The sequence below is a fragment of the Cyclopterus lumpus genome, chromosome 14 (assembly GCF_009769545.1).
Source record: "Cyclopterus lumpus isolate fCycLum1 chromosome 14, fCycLum1.pri, whole genome shotgun sequence".
Taxonomy (NCBI): Eukaryota; Metazoa; Chordata; class Actinopteri; order Perciformes; family Cyclopteridae; genus Cyclopterus; species Cyclopterus lumpus.
This window is the reverse complement of record NC_046979.1, coordinates 1,714,111-1,731,065: the sequence shown is the minus strand read 5'-3', so window position 1 is coordinate 1,731,065 and position 16,955 is coordinate 1,714,111. Positions and strand designations below refer to the sequence as shown.

The 16,955-nt window shown below is 42.1% G+C and overlaps 2 protein-coding genes across 2 annotated transcripts; both read left to right on the top strand.

The window, feature by feature from the left end:
* Positions 1–1,026: 1,026 nt before the first annotated feature.
* Positions 1,027–7,902, top strand: LOC117742996 (solute carrier family 22 member 5-like). The gene is made up of 10 exons (XM_034550707.1): positions 1,027–1,416; positions 1,507–1,610; positions 3,548–3,702; positions 3,825–3,996; positions 4,078–4,204; positions 4,762–4,853; positions 4,945–5,159; positions 6,358–6,540; positions 6,671–6,806; positions 7,820–7,902. The coding sequence occupies exons 1-10, from the start codon at positions 1,027–1,029 to the stop codon at positions 7,881–7,883; spliced, it is 1,638 nt and encodes a 545-aa protein (XP_034406598.1). The 3' UTR covers positions 7,884–7,902.
* Positions 7,903–8,643: 741 nt separating this feature from the next.
* LOC117742784 (solute carrier family 22 member 4-like) lies at positions 8,644–15,407 on the top strand. Its single transcript, XM_034550416.1, has 10 exons — positions 8,644–9,072; positions 10,338–10,441; positions 10,522–10,676; positions 10,855–11,026; positions 11,721–11,847; positions 12,047–12,147; positions 12,231–12,445; positions 13,482–13,664; positions 14,362–14,497; positions 15,072–15,407. The coding sequence occupies exons 1-10, from the start codon at positions 8,644–8,646 to the stop codon at positions 15,136–15,138; spliced, it is 1,689 nt and encodes a 562-aa protein (XP_034406307.1). The 3' UTR covers positions 15,139–15,407.
* Positions 15,408–16,955: the final 1,548 nt, after the last annotated feature.

The following is a 16,955-nucleotide window of genomic DNA, read 5'->3' as shown; positions in this document are numbered from 1 at the left end:
AGATATACTGATGTCTCCACCTGAGGACCTTTTATTGTGCCCGGAGTTAAACTGCAGTCACTCAATCATTTAAGCTTCTTATACACAAGAAACCTGGTTAGAATTCAGCGATTAACTTCCTCTGATATTAAACCGGGAGCTCATCCAGTTATCTTTCATGCTTTTGTGCGAGTAGATTATTTAATCTGTGAAGAGTCGTTCAAAGATCTGATGGAAGATCAAACATCTGTGATTAATAGAGAGTACACTTACACCTAAAACTGTTCAGCAAATTAATATCAATATAAACGACAACACAGTTTGGGGGCCGGCCATCACAAACTTGTGAATGACGTAGAAATCCGAAAAAAAGGAACCAATAAATAATCTTAATAATTATCACGGTAATAACAAAATACAGCTCTGCAGAATTTGACATGTTCACCTTTATAGAGAATAGTTTTGCACTAACTGTTTGTTTTAAAGGGCTAATTTATTTATTATCATACAATGAACTTATTAAAGCAACAGACTTAAAAGTGTGTTTCTATAAAACTTTGTGTGTGTGTGTAAATAAGCAGTTTATTACAGTAACATGAACAGTTCAAAGCCTGCATAAAGGCCTGCTCCGCTATGCGGTCCTGATGCTACTTAGCAGCATTTAGAGTACGGGCACGTGCACTTCTTCGGGGGTATTTATAAGTGAGGAATGTTGTTTGGAGAAAACACCTCTTTGGGCCCGGGAGGAGCACTTTTTGATCATAATACCTTCATTCAGTCAAACCAGTGAGTGAGAGGACTCTCAGTCAGTGATCCCAGATAAACAAACAGACCATAAACTGAGTGAGAGACGGGGGAGCCGGGAGGAAAGAGTTACCCCCCTCGAAAAGAGGGTTTAATTCGCTCTCGGTTCCATTGGTGGGGGGGGACCAGCTCACTCCACAGAGAGCCCCGACACTAAGCTCCAGACCTCCAGAGGGACTCCACCGTGGCTCGTAGCTCAACTATTCCAGAGTTTTCTTTCTTTCTTCTTCTTCTTCACAAAGAATGGGAGACTACGATGAAGACACCGCGTTCCTCGGACAGTCCGGTCCTTATTTCTGGACCACGTTCTTCCTCCTGAACACCGTTTTCGTCTCAACTGGATTCAACGGACTTTACATCGTCTTCGTCGGTGCGGCCCCCAAACACCGCTGCCTGGTCCCGGACGTCAACCTGACCGAGGAGTGGACGGAGGCCATCATTCCTCTGGCGGTGGTGGACGGCGAGGAGGTGCGGGCCCAGTGCAGCAGGTACCGGCTGGACGTGGTGAGGAATCTCTCCGCCGCAGGGTACGTTCCTAGAAGAGACGTGAACCTCACGGACCTGGAGCAGGAGAAATGTCTGGACGGGTGGCTCTACAGCAAAGACGTCTACCGGTCCAACATCGTCACCGAGGTCGGGGGATTGGGCACGTTTCATGAGGTTTTGAGTTTGCCTTGTGGGGGGGGGGGGTTAAATATGTTTGTGAATCTCGTGTTTTCACAGTGGGACCTGGTCTGTGGCGACGAGTGGAAAGTTCCCTTTGCCTCGTCGACTCTCTTTGTGGGGTACCTCTTCGGGTCCCTGATCTCAGGACATCTTTCCGACAGGTATTTCCTCCTTATTAATCCGTCGAGGATCCCTCAACGTGAACCCTGAATGTCCTCCGTGTGCATACGTCAGCTATCTTATCTCACAGGGTTTTATCTTGTAGATTGTGGATGCTTGTAAAGAAATGAGGATTTGTAGTGAATTCATGATGTAATTATAATACCAACACCTCCGTCTGCTGATAAAGGTGATCTCATCCCAGAGAGGTTGCACTGAGATTTAAGACGTTTTTAAAGTAGGAAACTTCTTAAATATCTCCTTAAATATCTTCTTAAATATCCTTCCTCCTCATGAAATGCTCTGGTGTGACAGAAAGCCGCGTATGGATCTATAATGTGAAGTTGTCATGTGGACTCAGCCAGAGCTTCTTCATCCATAAGAGTTTTAAACTATAAGACTACACAACCAGGTCCTTAGTTCAGGGGCTGGACCAGTTCAACCAGTTCATAATTACTAATTAACCTGTTCTGAAAACATTCACCCAATTAATAAACAAATTCATTTAGAAAACAGCCAATGAATTGCTCTTCTCTGTTCTCAAGTTGTCATATTTCTGTCTGAACAACATTTTCTTCTAAACCGGTTCGATTTTCTTGGAAATTGCAGCAATCTGTGTCAACTTTTCTCCCCAGTTTTCCACCTGTGGTTTCCATGTGTGGTGTTCACATTGGCTGTACAGAAACACGTGGTATTTATTCATAACAGCGTCGCCGGCATCAGGCCTGCTACTCTGGTGAGGACAGCACGACCCCCGGTGGACAAACAGGAACAAGGATTTTATTGAAAAGATTCTCTGCAAATTGAACTCTTAACATCCTCCTGAGGTCCAGATTGAACCCTGAGGGCATCTGATTGGCCCTCCGGCCTTAGTGGTGCTATAACTGCTCTTTATTATGCTTATTAGATTGAATTCTGAATTGAAATGCTCCTAAATACGTAGAGTATTTGATCTTGGCCGGGGGTAAGCGTTCTCAACCAACACAGGTCAGTGGTTGGGCCCAGCAGTGTGGAGCCCTGGAGGGTTTAACTGTTTAGTCAGCTGTGCAAACTATCCACCCAGTGGTGGAGGAAGAGGGGGCGAGGGCCTCCGAGGGCCTTTCAGGGCCTTTGAGAGCCTTTGAGGGCCTTTGAGAGCCTCTGAGGGCCTCCGAAGGCCTTTCAGGGCCTCCGAGGGCCTTTCAGGGCCTTTGAGAGCTTTTTGATCCTTGTGTCACATCGATGGGTGAATTTAACACCGGCATGTGTCACAAGCAGTTCATGAGAAGACGTTTTGATATCGGCCACGTCTACAGGACTCCTCTCCTCATTCCAACTGGTCTTTCCGGACGTTTCCTTTCCGAAGGCTCAGGCAACAACTCAGATGTGTCGCGTTCCAACTTCTTTTAGAGAGAAGGACCCCACACAATGACACCGGACATGTAACTGCTTTGTACTGCTGTTGTCACACTAAACCTTTCAAACAATACAAATGAACCCAAAACAAGTTTGAAATGCATGAAACGGGTCACGGATACTTTTCTCTCTGTAAAGAAACATGTAACTGTTTTTGCATTGTAGTGCATCCCAGTTGCTCCTCATCAGAGGTCATGTGGCTTGCTATCTGCATGTTGTTTGGCTGTTGCATTAACATAGTTGCAACAAAAAGTTTAATTTTTAATAAATTCCTTGCACCAAAAACTAAATTTGGTTACATATCGCTGAGTACACAGGAAATGTTTGGACCTGTTTGAGAAGGAGTCCTGGTCTCCTCTGGAATCTGAGCGTCTTCAACACATGCAGTAATCCTCCAGTTTTAAAAGATGGAAGTCAAGAGGTCTTCATCCGCTGTTTGTTTACTGATCTTTATTCCCCCGACTCAGGTGTATCATGGCCTGGTGGCCGGTCAAGAACCTTCCTTGTTGTGTTGTCGTTGCCCAGCTGCGTTCTTTCCTTCCAGGTACGGGAGGAAGAAGGTTGTGTTCGTCTCTCTCGCGGCCCAGTGCCTCTCAGTGCTGCTTCAGTCCTTCTCCCACTCGTGGAGGATGTTCTGCATCATGTTCCTCTTTGTCGGAGCCTCCCAGATATCCATCTACATTTCTGCCTTTGTACTCGGTACGCACCTTCGCCTACGTTCGGTCTCACGGCCAGAAGTCACCGTCGTCATGAACGGATACGTTGACAGACCTTCTGCTGGTGGCTCGATGCTCATCACTGGACTGTTTTATCTCGGGCAGGAACGGAGGTCTTGAGTAAAACCATGCGAGTGCTCTTCACGACCCTGGGGGCCTTCCTCTTCTATTGCATCGGGTACATGACTCTGCCCTGGATCGCGTACGGCATCCGAGAGTGGAGGACGCTGCTCGCCGTCCTGTCCATGACGTCCGTGGTCTACATCCCGCTGTGGTGGTACGTCACTCACAATCAGCATTGATGAAGTCAGTTTTTTGTGCCCCAAGTCAGCGAGAATATTTGTCATCGATCGGGCAGGTTCATCCCAGAGTCTCCTCGGTGGCTCCTCACTCAGGGGAGACTAGAGGAGGCCGAGGCCATCGTGAGGGAAGCAGCGAGGAAAAACAAGGTTGTGGCGCCTCCGGTGATCTTCAAAGAGTCCGAGGTGAGCTTCGCATCACGTCATTCACAACATCACATTTGTGGCCTTTTAATCATGGCAGACGCTGTTCGAACCCAGAAGCCGACGACACTATTTACACTCGAATGATATTTGCTCACATTAGATGCTTTATGTGTATAAATGTATCACACTTTAGGCTATGCATATTTATCCTGAACATTAACTGAACCTAATCAAACTGTGACTGAAAACTGAAAATAATACTAATAAAAAAACTGAAAATGATTCGTCAACTAAGTATAGAAATAATCTTCTCATATAACTTGAACCTGTGTGTTTGACCCATTCATCCACCTCAACCTAATCCTCTTGTAGTATAATACTACTATTATATATTTTATATATATATATATATTCATATATAAAAAATATTAATATATATATATACGTCAGCATATATATATATATATATATATATATATATATATATATACATATATATATATATATATATTTCTTTCTTATTTGTACCTTGAAACCGTTCGTTAATCTGCTCATAACACGCTTTAAATATTCTTTTGTTTGCTGGTTGGTTTCAGCTCGGAATCCTTCCGAGCAGGACGTACAGCATGCTGGACGTCCTGAGGTCCAAGAACATCCGATGCATCACCCTGATGTGTCTCGTCTTGTGGTGAAGCAACGAGAAGCCAGCAGAAAGAAAGTGCATCGTAAAACCTGCTCGTCACAACGTTCACTTGATAACACAAACTGCTTTTTTTCAGGATGGCAATAAACGTCGGGTATTTCGGGTTGTCCCTGAACACCTCCAACCTGAGTGGAGACCCCTTCATGAACTGCTTTTTGTCGGCGGCCTCCGAGGTGCCCGCCTACATCGTCTCCACCTGGCTGCTGAGGAGATGTCCCAGAAAAGCTCTCCTGTCGTCGTTCCTCGTCATCGGAGGAGGAGTTCTTCTCCTCATCCAGTTCATCCCGAATAGTAAGATCCTGTTTATAGTTCAAATACAATAATAAAATACACACACACACACACAGGCACACGGTGTCCTTTCACACAGCCGCAATAGATTATACTGAATAATAAAACATTTATGGCCACAAAACACCACAGCATTCTGAAACACACAAGATAAGATAAGATGTCAGACAAATGAAGAAGGCCATCCGCTCCCCCATGTGTATAATATCTTTCCATAATAAGTCCAGTGTGTTTCAAAATGTTAGCCCCTCCCCTCTCAGGAACACATGTGTCATCATATGCACATTGGTAATCCTTAGGAGTCGTGATTTAGGGAACCAGTCCTGGACGCGGGTCATTGCAGAAACTTTATGCTCGTGTAAAAATGAGTGCATCATCTGCATACGATAGGATATTGATGATTTGGCATTCGGTCGGTCATTAATATATAGTGTGAATGAAATAGTTCTATTGGATGGATATCATTTCATCCACAGGATGTCGCTTCTTCAGACAAATATAAACGTGTTTATTTAAATAAAGGAGTAGTCGCCCGCATCAAAGGCCTTCTGTAAGTCTCGTAAGACACTGTCACTCTTATCCCAAATAAGAGTTATTAAATAAAACCATTTATTTACAAGCATTCAATGAGGCGCTCACAGCAATAAGAAATAAAGTGTTCTCGTTACTCTTTATATTCCACATGACATTTTATATTGGTACAACTCGGTTGTTAGTCTTTTCATTCACTTCCTGTCCAGTGCGTCTCCAGATTCTGTGATTTAAGTGTTGATATTTACGTTCCTACTTCTTCATCGAAATGAACTCGTTAAACTCTTTACATGAAAGTAAAAGAGAAATAGTCAGACATTTGTTTGCAGTAAGTCTTATGACACAAGTTAATTATTGTCTTTCAAAGCACAGAAAGTTAAAGAATGTCCTTTTTCCTGTTCTCACGTGGCAATGATTGAATATACTGTAAGGGCCAAAGGTCAGGTCACAGAGAAGATGTCATTCAGGCCCTCTGAGGCAGAGCAAGTCATATACAACACAAGTTTAGTTTATTTAATTATTACTTTACTTGTTTAAATCTGCAAAATGGGAGGTATTCAATTCAATTGAGTACAACTGTATTAATTAAAAGTAGAAACAGACATAAAGCACAACTCAAAATGTGAGGAATCCCTCCATAAATCCATCTCCTCTTCCTCCTCCTCAGCCCTTCAGTATGTTGCTCTGGCTTTGGAAATGACCGGAAAGTTTGGCTTCACCATGGCCTTCAGCATCGTGTACATCTACACCGCCGAGCTTTACCCCACGGTGCTCAGGAACGTCGGCATGGGGATGTGCTCCTCGGCGGCACGCATCGGCAGCATCACGGCTCCTTATGTCATCTACCTGGGTGAGAAGCTGTGGAGCACATTACCTCAAGAAGTTGTACATGAATAATAATAATAATAATATCTACGCCTATATTCAAGTCACCGTTTGTCACTTTCTAATGTAGAATGTCGCTCCTCTGTTATTTACAGGCACTTATAATAAGGTTCTGCCGTATATTCTCATGGGAAGTCTCACGATTGCCTCCTCTGTGGTGAACTTCTTCCTCCCGGAAACCCTCAACAAAGATCTTCCAGAAACAGTGGAGCAGATGCAACAATGTCAGGGGTAGGGGCAGCTACCTGCATTCTCTCTGCTGGCCATTAGGGGGCGACTCCTCTGGTTGTATAGAAGTCTATGTTTCATGTGTTAAAGCTGCATTCTCTCTACTGACCACCAGGGGGCGACTCCTCTGGTTGTATAGAAGTCTATGTTTCATGTGTTAAAGTTGCATTCTCTCTCCTGACCACCAGGGGGCGACTCCTCTGGTTGTATAGAAGTCTATGCTTCATGTGTTAAAGCTGCATTCTCTCTCCTGACCACCAGGGGGCGACTCCTCTGGTTGTATAGAAGTCTATGCTTCATGTGTTAAAGCTGCATTCTCTCTCCTGACCACCAGGGGGCGACTCCTCTGGTTGTATAGAAGTCTATGCTTCATGTGTTAAAGCTGCATTCTCTCTCCTGACCACCAGGGGGCGACTCCTCTGGTTGTATAGAAGTCTATGCTTCATGTGTTAAAGCTGCATTCTCTCTCCTGACCACCAGGGGGCGACTCCTCTGGTTGTATAGAAGTCTATGCTTCATGTGTTAAAGCTGCATTCTCTCTCCTGACCACCAGGGGGCGACTCCTCTGGTTGTATAGAAGTCTATATAAATGACTCTACTTCTCTTGATGTATTCCCTCAGTAAACATTGTAAACATTAGTTTTTGGTCTCTATCTCTAGTTTCAAGTCTTCTTCAATACAGCGTGATGTTCATTTAGTAAATTATGGTAATTTCCAGTCAAACAGACCATAATCAAGGGGTTGCTTTAGTAACTCTACGTCACTCCTCCTAAGTCCAAATATGGTAACTTCTGTTCACTGGTTGCAAAAAATCAAGATGGCGACGGACAAATCGTCTCAGCGGCCGTGGGTGACGTCACCATGACGACCTCCACTTCCCGTGGACAGTCTGTGGTTTCACAGATTGTTCAGGTCACCGTCACTAAACGGTTTTACGAGATACTTGAAGACAAACCCCCTAAAGTAGAAAATATGAATGTATTTTTTCTTACCGGGATGTTTCTTTCGTTTTGCAGGTTGTGCAACGGTCCCAAAAAGAAGAAACAAGTAGCAGAAGATGAAGGGAGGAGCCAAGTCTGATGCTCCTCCTCCTTTGTAGGCGTTCTCAATGGCCTTCAGAGAAAGAAGAAGAAAAAACATGAAATCCGCAATTGGATCCAAAAGTCTTCTGGCAAGAACTGTTGCTTTTATCCTTTTTTATAAACTCTTTATTTTTCTACTCCGTAGACGATTATTCAAGAACTTCTTTTTTTTTTCGAAATGTGGCAAAGAATATTTTTTAGATTTCTTAAAATGTGTGCGTGAAATTGAAATCCGTGCCTGAATGGTCCGTAGTTTTAGCCACACAATATATGTGAATAAAATATAAACACATGAACCTTCCCAACACACAGTTGTTTTCATCTTTTAACAACAACAACAACAACAAATCTTGAATTCATATGTTTCTCAATGTGTTATCGCTGTTGCTCCGAGCTCATATTTCGGTAAACGTGAGAAAAACGATACCACGCTCACGTCGACACGGTAATAATATAAAGTGATAGCTCGCATGCCGTTAGCTTTAGCTTAGCATAAAGACAATCAAACTGGCCGGTAAAAAAAAAACACAGAAAAAGGCAGGAAGTGAAGTCTGAAACGAGCGGAGGGAGACGAGTGAAACAGGAAAGACTAAACAAGAGGAGCTTCACCTTGGAGGCATGGCGGCCGCCTCCTGCTAGTTAAACCTGAAGTCCCTCTGAGCAATAGGTGACTATGTAACCTCCCAGCTGGGAGATAAACATGTGAACTCAGCGTTTATTGCTGTGGCCGCGCGGTAGAGCACAACCTCCCCATAAACATGGAGGATTCGGGCGAGGTGGCGGCCGGCTTCCCAAAGAGGGACTACGAGAGCATCACGTCTTTTCTCGGGTCTTGGGGACCCTTCCAGCGGAGGGTTTTCTTCGCGCTGGCCGTCAGCATTCTGCCCAACGGGTTCTTCGGCGCCTACATCGTGTTCGTGGGCGCGACGCCGCCCCACGAGTGCGCCGTGCCCGAAAGCTACAACATCAGCGACCCGTGGAGGGCCGTGGCCATCCCTCTGGAGACCGTGAACGGCGTCGCCAGGCGCAGCTCGTGCGGCAGGCTCGACCTGAAGGTCTTGGAGCGACTCTCTGAAGATAAAGCCGTCCCGAACGTGGACGTGAACGTGAGCGACGTCCCTCTGGAGCGATGTCTGGACGGCTGGACGTACAGCCGGGAGATCTACCGGTCGACCGTCGTCACGGAGGTGAACTTATGCAACATAAGATGGTCCTAAACTCAAACCTAGTTATCGGGGTGGAATTTAATCTTATGATTATTCCCTTTTTGTTTATGCCGAGGCCTCATGACAGTTGTTAATCTGAGTGTTTGAGATTAAAGGAGCAATAGCACCATCGTTGTGATCCACCCCCCCCCCCCCCCCCCCCCCCCTAACAGTGCTACTGTGGTACTGTCACTTTAAGTACAACATTGTTGATATTTATATTGCAATGAAAGGTGATAACGTATTAATGTAGCGGGATGGAGTAAAGTTCACCTGAGCAGAAGATTAACTGAATATGTCGAGACTACTCAGATGCAACAGAGACCAGTCCACCATGGACTAGACCCAGATCCAGCAGAGACCAGATTAACTCCAGGTTAACTCGGCCCACCCAGGTTAACTCTGTCCACCCAGGTTAACTCGGCCCACCCAGGTTAACTCTGTCCACCCAGGTTAACTCGGCCCACCCAGGTTAACTCCAGGTTAACTCGGCCCACCCAGGTTAACTCGGCCCACCCAGGTTAACTCCAGGTTAACTCGGCCCACCCAGGTTAACTCGGCCCACCCAGGTTAACTCCAGGTTAACTCTGCCCACTCAGGTTAACTCTGCCCACCCAGGTTAACTCTGCCCACCCAGGTTAACTCTGTCCACCCAGGTTAACTCGGCCCACCCAGGTAAACTCCAGGTTAACCTCAGGTTGACTCTGTCCACCCAGGTTAACTCGGCCCACCCAGGTTAACTCTGCCCACCCAGGTTAACTCGGCCCACCCAGGTTAACTCTGTCCACCCAGGTTAACTCGGCCCACCCAGGTTAACTCTGTCCACCCAGGTTAACTCGGCCCACCCAGGTTAACTCCAGGTTAACTCTGCCCACCCAGGTTAACTCGGCCCACCCAGGTTAACTCCAGGTTAACTCTGTCCACCCAGGTTAACTCTGCCCACCCAGGTTAACTCTGTCCACCCAGGTTAACTCGGCCCACCCAGGTAAACTCCAGGTTAACCTCAGGTTGACTCTGTCCACCCAGGTTAACTCGGCCCACCCAGGTTAACTCTGCCCACCCAGGTTAACTCGGCCCACCCAGGTTAACTCCAGGTTAACTCTGTCCACCCAGGTTAACTCGGCCCACCCAGGTTAACTCTGTCGACCCAGGTTAACTCGGCCCACCCAGGTAAACTCCAGGTTAAGCTCAGGTTAACTCTGCCCGGTAACACTGTAACTAAAGAGTGAGACGCTGTGTTCTTCCAGTGGGACCTGGTCTGTGACGACGCCTACAAAACCCCGCTGGCCACCTCCATCCAGTACGTGGGCGTCCTGGTGGGCGGGTTCCTCTCCGGCCAGTTGTCGGACAGGTCGGTATCGTACGCGTCTGAAACAACGGTCGAACGTTGAACTGCGATGGATCAATGTAACCGCGACCTGCATGTCTCAGGTGTGGCAGGAGGCCGGCGCTCTTCCTCATGATGCTCCTCCAGACGGTGTCCATCACAGCTCAGATCTTCTCCCCCAACTGGGAGATCTTCACCTTCATTTTCTTCTTCGTGGGTGCCGGTGGATTTTCCAACTATACCATCGCGTTCGTGATGGGTGAGTATTGTGTGTGTGTGTGTGTGTGTGTGTGTGTGTGTGTGTGTCACAGTGGCTCATCTCAACCGCAAGTTAAAAAAATAAATACTGGAAATGAAGAAAATCAGCAGAAAATCCAGAGAAAACCCTGAAAAAAGGAGCGCGTCTCAGGTGTGCGTTGATCCGTCCACACCTGCAGGAACAGAGATCCTCAGCCCAGAAGCCCGGGTGGCGTTCTGCTCGCTCGGCGTCTTCTTGGGCTCGGCTCTGGGCTACATGGCGCTGCCGGCGGCGGCTTACGCGCTCCGCGATTGGCGGCCGCTGCTGATCGCCATCGCTTCCTCCAGCCTGATCTACGTCCCTCTGTGGTGGTGAGCATGTTATTGTATTAACCTTTACGTCGCTTAAAGTATGTCATTATTATTATTATTATGCAAAGAAACCAAAGACTTCAACAAGGTGCTTTACAAGAAGAGAGTTCCTGTGAAACGTGAGGGACTACTTTCTCTCAATAGAAAAGATATATTTTTACCACCTGCTTCGCAATGCGTACGGAGGAGTTTTTGGGCCTAAAAGGTGAACAAATAATTGTAATTACTGAGAGAAAGAATTTAAATAAATAAATTTAAAAATAATGTGGTCTTTTTTTGTTCAGGGACCACGTCGCTTCCCTTTGCCTTTTGTTCGTCTCCACTTTCCTCAAACTTCTACAATATTAGTATTTATTTACGTTCACGAAGGAACACGACGACCTTCGATGTCAGAGGTCATCCTCAATGTCAGGACATTCGTTTAGGAGCAACGGAATTCAGACTTTTGGCTTCATAACTTTGCTTATTTTTTATTTATGTGTCACTTTATTCTCAGAGAATATCCATCTTTTAAATGTCATTTTGTATCTTGAGAGTTTTTTTCTTGGCTCTAAAATGATTATTATTATAATATAAACGCCACATGTGTTAATCCATCCTGCAATAGTTGTGGATTACTTCCCCCTCCAGTGGACCGTAGTGGGGCTGAGTGGACACGGTTCGGTTCAGTGCCCTTTGACCTTTGACCCACCAGGCTGATCCCAGAGTCTCCTCGCTGGCTGCTCAACCAGGGACGAGTGCAGGAGGCCGAGGTCATCCTGAGAGACGCCGCCAAGAGGAACCACATCCGGCCTCCGGACGCCATCTTTACGGAAGCCGAGGTCGCTTGAATGAAATAAAAATCAAAGTCTTGGCTTCTCTCCACTGACCAGCAGGGGGCGACTCCTCCATATTGTAAAAAGAAGTCTGATCGTATAGAAGTCAATTAGAAAAGAGGACTCTTACTTCTCACTTGATTTATTCCCTCAGTTTATTGATGGTATCGTTGATAATTCTTCCATTATTAATATTTGTTCCCAGATCAGAGAAGCGCTGGAGATGAAGGACCAGAAATACAACGTTTCTGTTATCGTGAGCAGCTGCAACATGTTCTCTGTAACAGTGCTGTGTTCACTCATGTGGTACTGTGTTCATTACACACATGTTGATTCATGTAAACACAACTCAGACACGTGTTCAAGTTGTTGTTGTTGTTGTTGTGCAGGATCATCGTGACCGTGGGCTACTACGCTCTGGTGCTCAACACCTCCAACATGTACAGCGACCCGTACGTCAGCTGCTTCCTGTCCGCCGTGGTGGAGGTGCCGGCGTACGTCATCGCCCTGCTGCTGCTGAAGTTCTGCACACGGCACGTCTGCCTGTCGTCCTCGCTGCTGCTGGGAGGCGTCTTCATCCTCTGTGTGCACCTCATCCCGGGAGGTGACGCCAGTTAAATGGGCCTGTCAATCAGAGATTTTTTTATTAAAAATATATATATATAGATATATATTTATATATCTATATATATAAAAGAAATACATATATATTAAAATATTTCCCTCTCTATATATATATATTTATATATATATTTACATATATATACATATTTTAACATGTATATATTAATATATTTTGTATTCATTATATATATTTTTTTAATATATATATATATATATATATATAAAAGAAATGCATATATATATAAATATATATATATAATTATATATATATATATATATTTACATATATTAATATATATATAGATATAGATATATTTATATGTCTATATATATGTAAAGAAAATATATAGATATATGAAAATAGCTATATATATATATATACATATATTTTAAAAAAGCTATATCTGTATATTTTTTTCTTTTTTTAAGAAAAAAATAATATATTTATATATAAAAATATATATCTCTATATATATATTTATATATATTTTTTTAAGAAAAAGAAAATATATATAGCTACAACTCAACATATATATACAACTATGTATATATACATTATATATTTACATATATACATACATACAAACATAAAAGCCCAATGACATTTGCAGGCGAGTGATTATTCTGATTAGTTGTATTTGTATTAGTATTAGTATTATTCATGAGAAAAGTAATATACAAAGATTGCATTGCTGCAAATACAGAACATGAGTAAGTAGAATAAAATGCAATTAATAATATTACAGAAAAAAACTAAAACAAACAAAATATATACGGTATATCTTGCAAAATAAGTGACTTTGTTTACTAGTATCTATAAATATATACAAATACACAGTTGTAAACAAAATCAAATGTTGCAGGCAGGTTGTGTGACATTTTCATATTCCTCTGTTCTTAATTGTCTTAATTAGTTTTGCAGGTTTTTGGTCATAAATCAAATAACCATGAATAAAATGTCAAATGTTGTCACAAGTAACTGGTTCACGTTAACTGAAGTGTTTCTGTGGCCGTAGATATCCCGAGTGTTCCCGTGGTCCTCGAGATTCTGGGGAAGTTCTGCATGACGTCAGCGTTTTGTGTGGTGTACACCTACACGGCGGAGCTCTTCCCCACCGTGGTCAGGAACACCGCGATGGGGTGTTGCTCCATGGCGGCTCGCGTTGGATCCATCAGCGCCCCCTTTATCATTTATCTGGGTCAGTGTATTTAAAGCTGCATTCTCTCTCCTGACCACCAGGGGGCGACTCCTCTGGTTGTATAGAAGTCTATGCTTCATGTGTTAAAGCTTCATTCTCTCTCCTGACCACCAGGGGGCGACTCCTCTGGTTGTATAGAAGTCTATGCTTCATGTGTTAAAGCTTCATTCTCTCTCCTGAACACCAGGGGGCGACTCCTCTGGTTGTATAGAAGTCTATGCTTCATGTGTTAAAGCTGCATTCTCTCCTGAACACCAGGGGGCGACTCCTCTGGTTGTATAGAAGTCTATGCTTCATGTGTTAAAGCTGCATTCTCTCCTGAACACCAGGGGGCGACTCCTCTGGTTGTATAGAAGTCTATGCTTCATGTGTTAAAGCTGCATTCTCTCTAGTGACCACCAGGGGGCGAATCCTCTGGTTGTATAGAAGTCTATGCTTCATGTGTTAAAGCTGCATTCTCTCTCCTGACCACCAGGGGGCGACTCCTCTGGTTGTATAGAAGTCTATGCTTCATGTGTTAAAGCTTCATTCTCTCTCCTGAACACCAGGGGGCGACTCCTCTGGTTGTATAGAAGTCTATGCTTCATGTGTTAAAGCTGCATTCTCGCTCCTGACCACCAGGGGGCGACTCCTCTGGTTGTATAGAAGTCTACGTGTCTCCTTCTCTTCTTGAAGAGTGTTGTTTGTGTGTTTTAAGGTCAATATTACGCGTCGCTGCCGTACATTTTGATGGGAACGTTCGCCATCGTTGGCGCCTTATTGTGTTTCCTGCTGCCGGACACGTACGGGAAGACGCTGCCGGAGACCGCGGCACAAATGCAGCAGATATGCGGGTGAGTTTGTTTCCTGTTGTTTCACCATCGTTCTCTATCGGCAGTGAGAATTATTAATAATAATATATGACAGATTATTTTGTATTTTTGTCCTTTAAAAAACAATATATTAAAAAAATAAAACAAGACTTCATAAATATAAATGTTTTAATATTTTATGAAAAGGTAATAATTTAAATAATTAAAAATATATATATTATGTAATTCTATTTTCATAAACAAAACAAAAAAATATATATATATATAGTTGTTTAGTTAATCAAATATTTTATTATTTTATGAAAATTAAATATAAATATATATATTTTATTCTCATAAAATAATACAATATTTTTTTTAATGAAGTCTTGTTTTATTTGTTTACTTTCTCATGCAGGTGTTTTTTTTCTTTTTAGTAAAGTACTTAAAGCCTAATTTGGAAATCGGTACACAACTCATTTGTCTGAAAACCCCAAAATAAATATCTTTGGAAGAAGAACCAAAACATTGATAACGAACAGAACAGATAAACGTTGGTTATTAGTTTCCATTCATATTTCTTGTTTATTTTAAGTCTCTTTCGTTGTCCAAACAGGAGAAGAGGAAGAAAAGAAAAGGAAGAAAGGTCGGCTGACTACCAAAGTAAAGAAAGCAAGTTATAGTGTCACCTAAATGTCACTTATTGTGAATGTTTTATGTGTAAATGTAATGTTTGACACAGATAATGTGAGACTCTTTATGTTTTAAGATTGAGGGGAGTTGTTTTGTTTGTTAAAGATATATTCTATATAAATTATTCGAGTTGAATTCATTAATATACATTAAAATCGATTAGAACCAGATTCAATGAGACACAAAGACTGAATTTTGTATGTTTTTAATTACCTGACTTTATATTAAATGATAGTCATGTTTCCCATTTAATTTACTTTGAAAGGTCCTCTTCTTCTTTTTTCCCCTGTCGTTGTTTTAAGGTAAAATGTACTCAAGATATTTACTGTCCATATACTTTATCCACGTTTGTGTTTTACAATATCAGAGAGAGAGAAAAAAAAAGCCTGGAAGTGGATTAAAATCTTGAATAAAGTACACATATAATTAGAAAGACAGTGTGGTGGTGCATTAAACGTTCATTAATATGTTGTAAGTGCACCCAGAACACTCGGTTACGATGGTATATTGAACAGGCATCAACAGAGACACCTACTCTGTGGTTCACTCTGGTCCTCACGGACAGCTCGTGCGTTTTACAGCAACATGTTCCGGTTATGAGTCTTTTTAAAAAAGAGACCCCAAAAAGAATCAGGCTATGCGGGCGACTTGTTTACTTCCTGGTTGGTCAGCGTGGGTCCTGAGAGGCCACGCCCACCCGAACAAAACCAGTTCACTCACCAAAAAAACGTTTTAATCCCGAACACCGGTCGGCGGCGTCGGGGGGAATAAAAACAACGACGCACACGTTTCCGGTGTGGCGATACTAAAAGTGTCCGAGTAGATGCAACATTGGTTTCACTGGTTCCTCTGTTGTTGTGAGATGTGCATTTTATTTAATTAAGTAATTGTAGCGGCGGAGGAATACGAAATAAATACGGCATGAGGTGAACGTGTCAAATAATAAAAGTAAATAAGATCAGGGGGAGTTTATAATCATATACTATATATATATTATACATATTTATATATATATATATATCTTATATTTATACATCTTATATTTATATATATATATATATATTATGTGTATATATTAATATATATTGTATGTATATAGATATTTATATATATATAACATCTATAATTATTCATATACATGATAGTGTATCCATCTTGCAATTATTGTACACATGTCTACCACATAATATACTTATATTTATATATCTTATATACAAAATAAATCCGGCATGAAGTGAACGTGTCAAATAATAAAAGTAAATAAGATCAGGGAGTGTTATAATTATATACTATATATATATTATACATATTTATATATATATATATATATATTTATACATCTTATATTTATATATATATATATATATATATCATGTATATATATTTATATATATTGTATATATATATAGATATTTATGTCTATATAGACATAAATATATATATATATATAACATCTATAATTATTCATATACATGACAGTGTATCCATCTTGCATTTATTGTACACATGTCTACCACACAAATATATATATATATATATATATATATATATATATATTTGTGTATGTATTTTCAATTTTTGTCCTGCGTGACTTTCTTTGAACACATATTTAATGAGTGCATTGTGTGAGGGAGCCTGAGATCTCATATTTCTCTGTAATTGTTGTGCACATAACAATAAATAACAAATAATAAAAACGTCCAGAATTTCCCAAACACATTCAGTTTACAGTGATATAAAACAAAGGTAGCAAATCGGCACATTTGAGAAGTTGGAACCACATTCATTATTTTTAATTTTTACACCT

Excerpts from the sequence above, each read along its gene's own strand:
- LOC117742784 (XM_034550416.1), top strand. The coding sequence starts at position 8,644 with ATGGAGGATTCGGGCGAGGTGGCGGCCGGCTTCCCAAAGAGGGACTAC. Across the intron at positions 11,848-12,046 it reads CCATCTTTACGGAAGCCGAG|ATCAGAGAAGCGCTGGAGAT; the intron begins GTCGCTTGAATG and ends ATTTGTTCCCAG. Across the intron at positions 14,498-15,071 it reads CAAATGCAGCAGATATGCGG|GAGAAGAGGAAGAAAAGAAA; the intron begins GTGAGTTTGTTT and ends TTGTCCAAACAG.
- LOC117742996 (XM_034550707.1), top strand. The coding sequence starts at position 1,027 with ATGGGAGACTACGATGAAGACACCGCGTTCCTCGGACAGTCCGGTCCT. Across the intron at positions 1,611-3,547 it reads TCAGGACATCTTTCCGACAG|GTACGGGAGGAAGAAGGTTG; the intron begins GTATTTCCTCCT and ends CTTTCCTTCCAG. Across the intron at positions 4,205-4,761 it reads TGATCTTCAAAGAGTCCGAG|CTCGGAATCCTTCCGAGCAG; the intron begins GTGAGCTTCGCA and ends GGTTGGTTTCAG.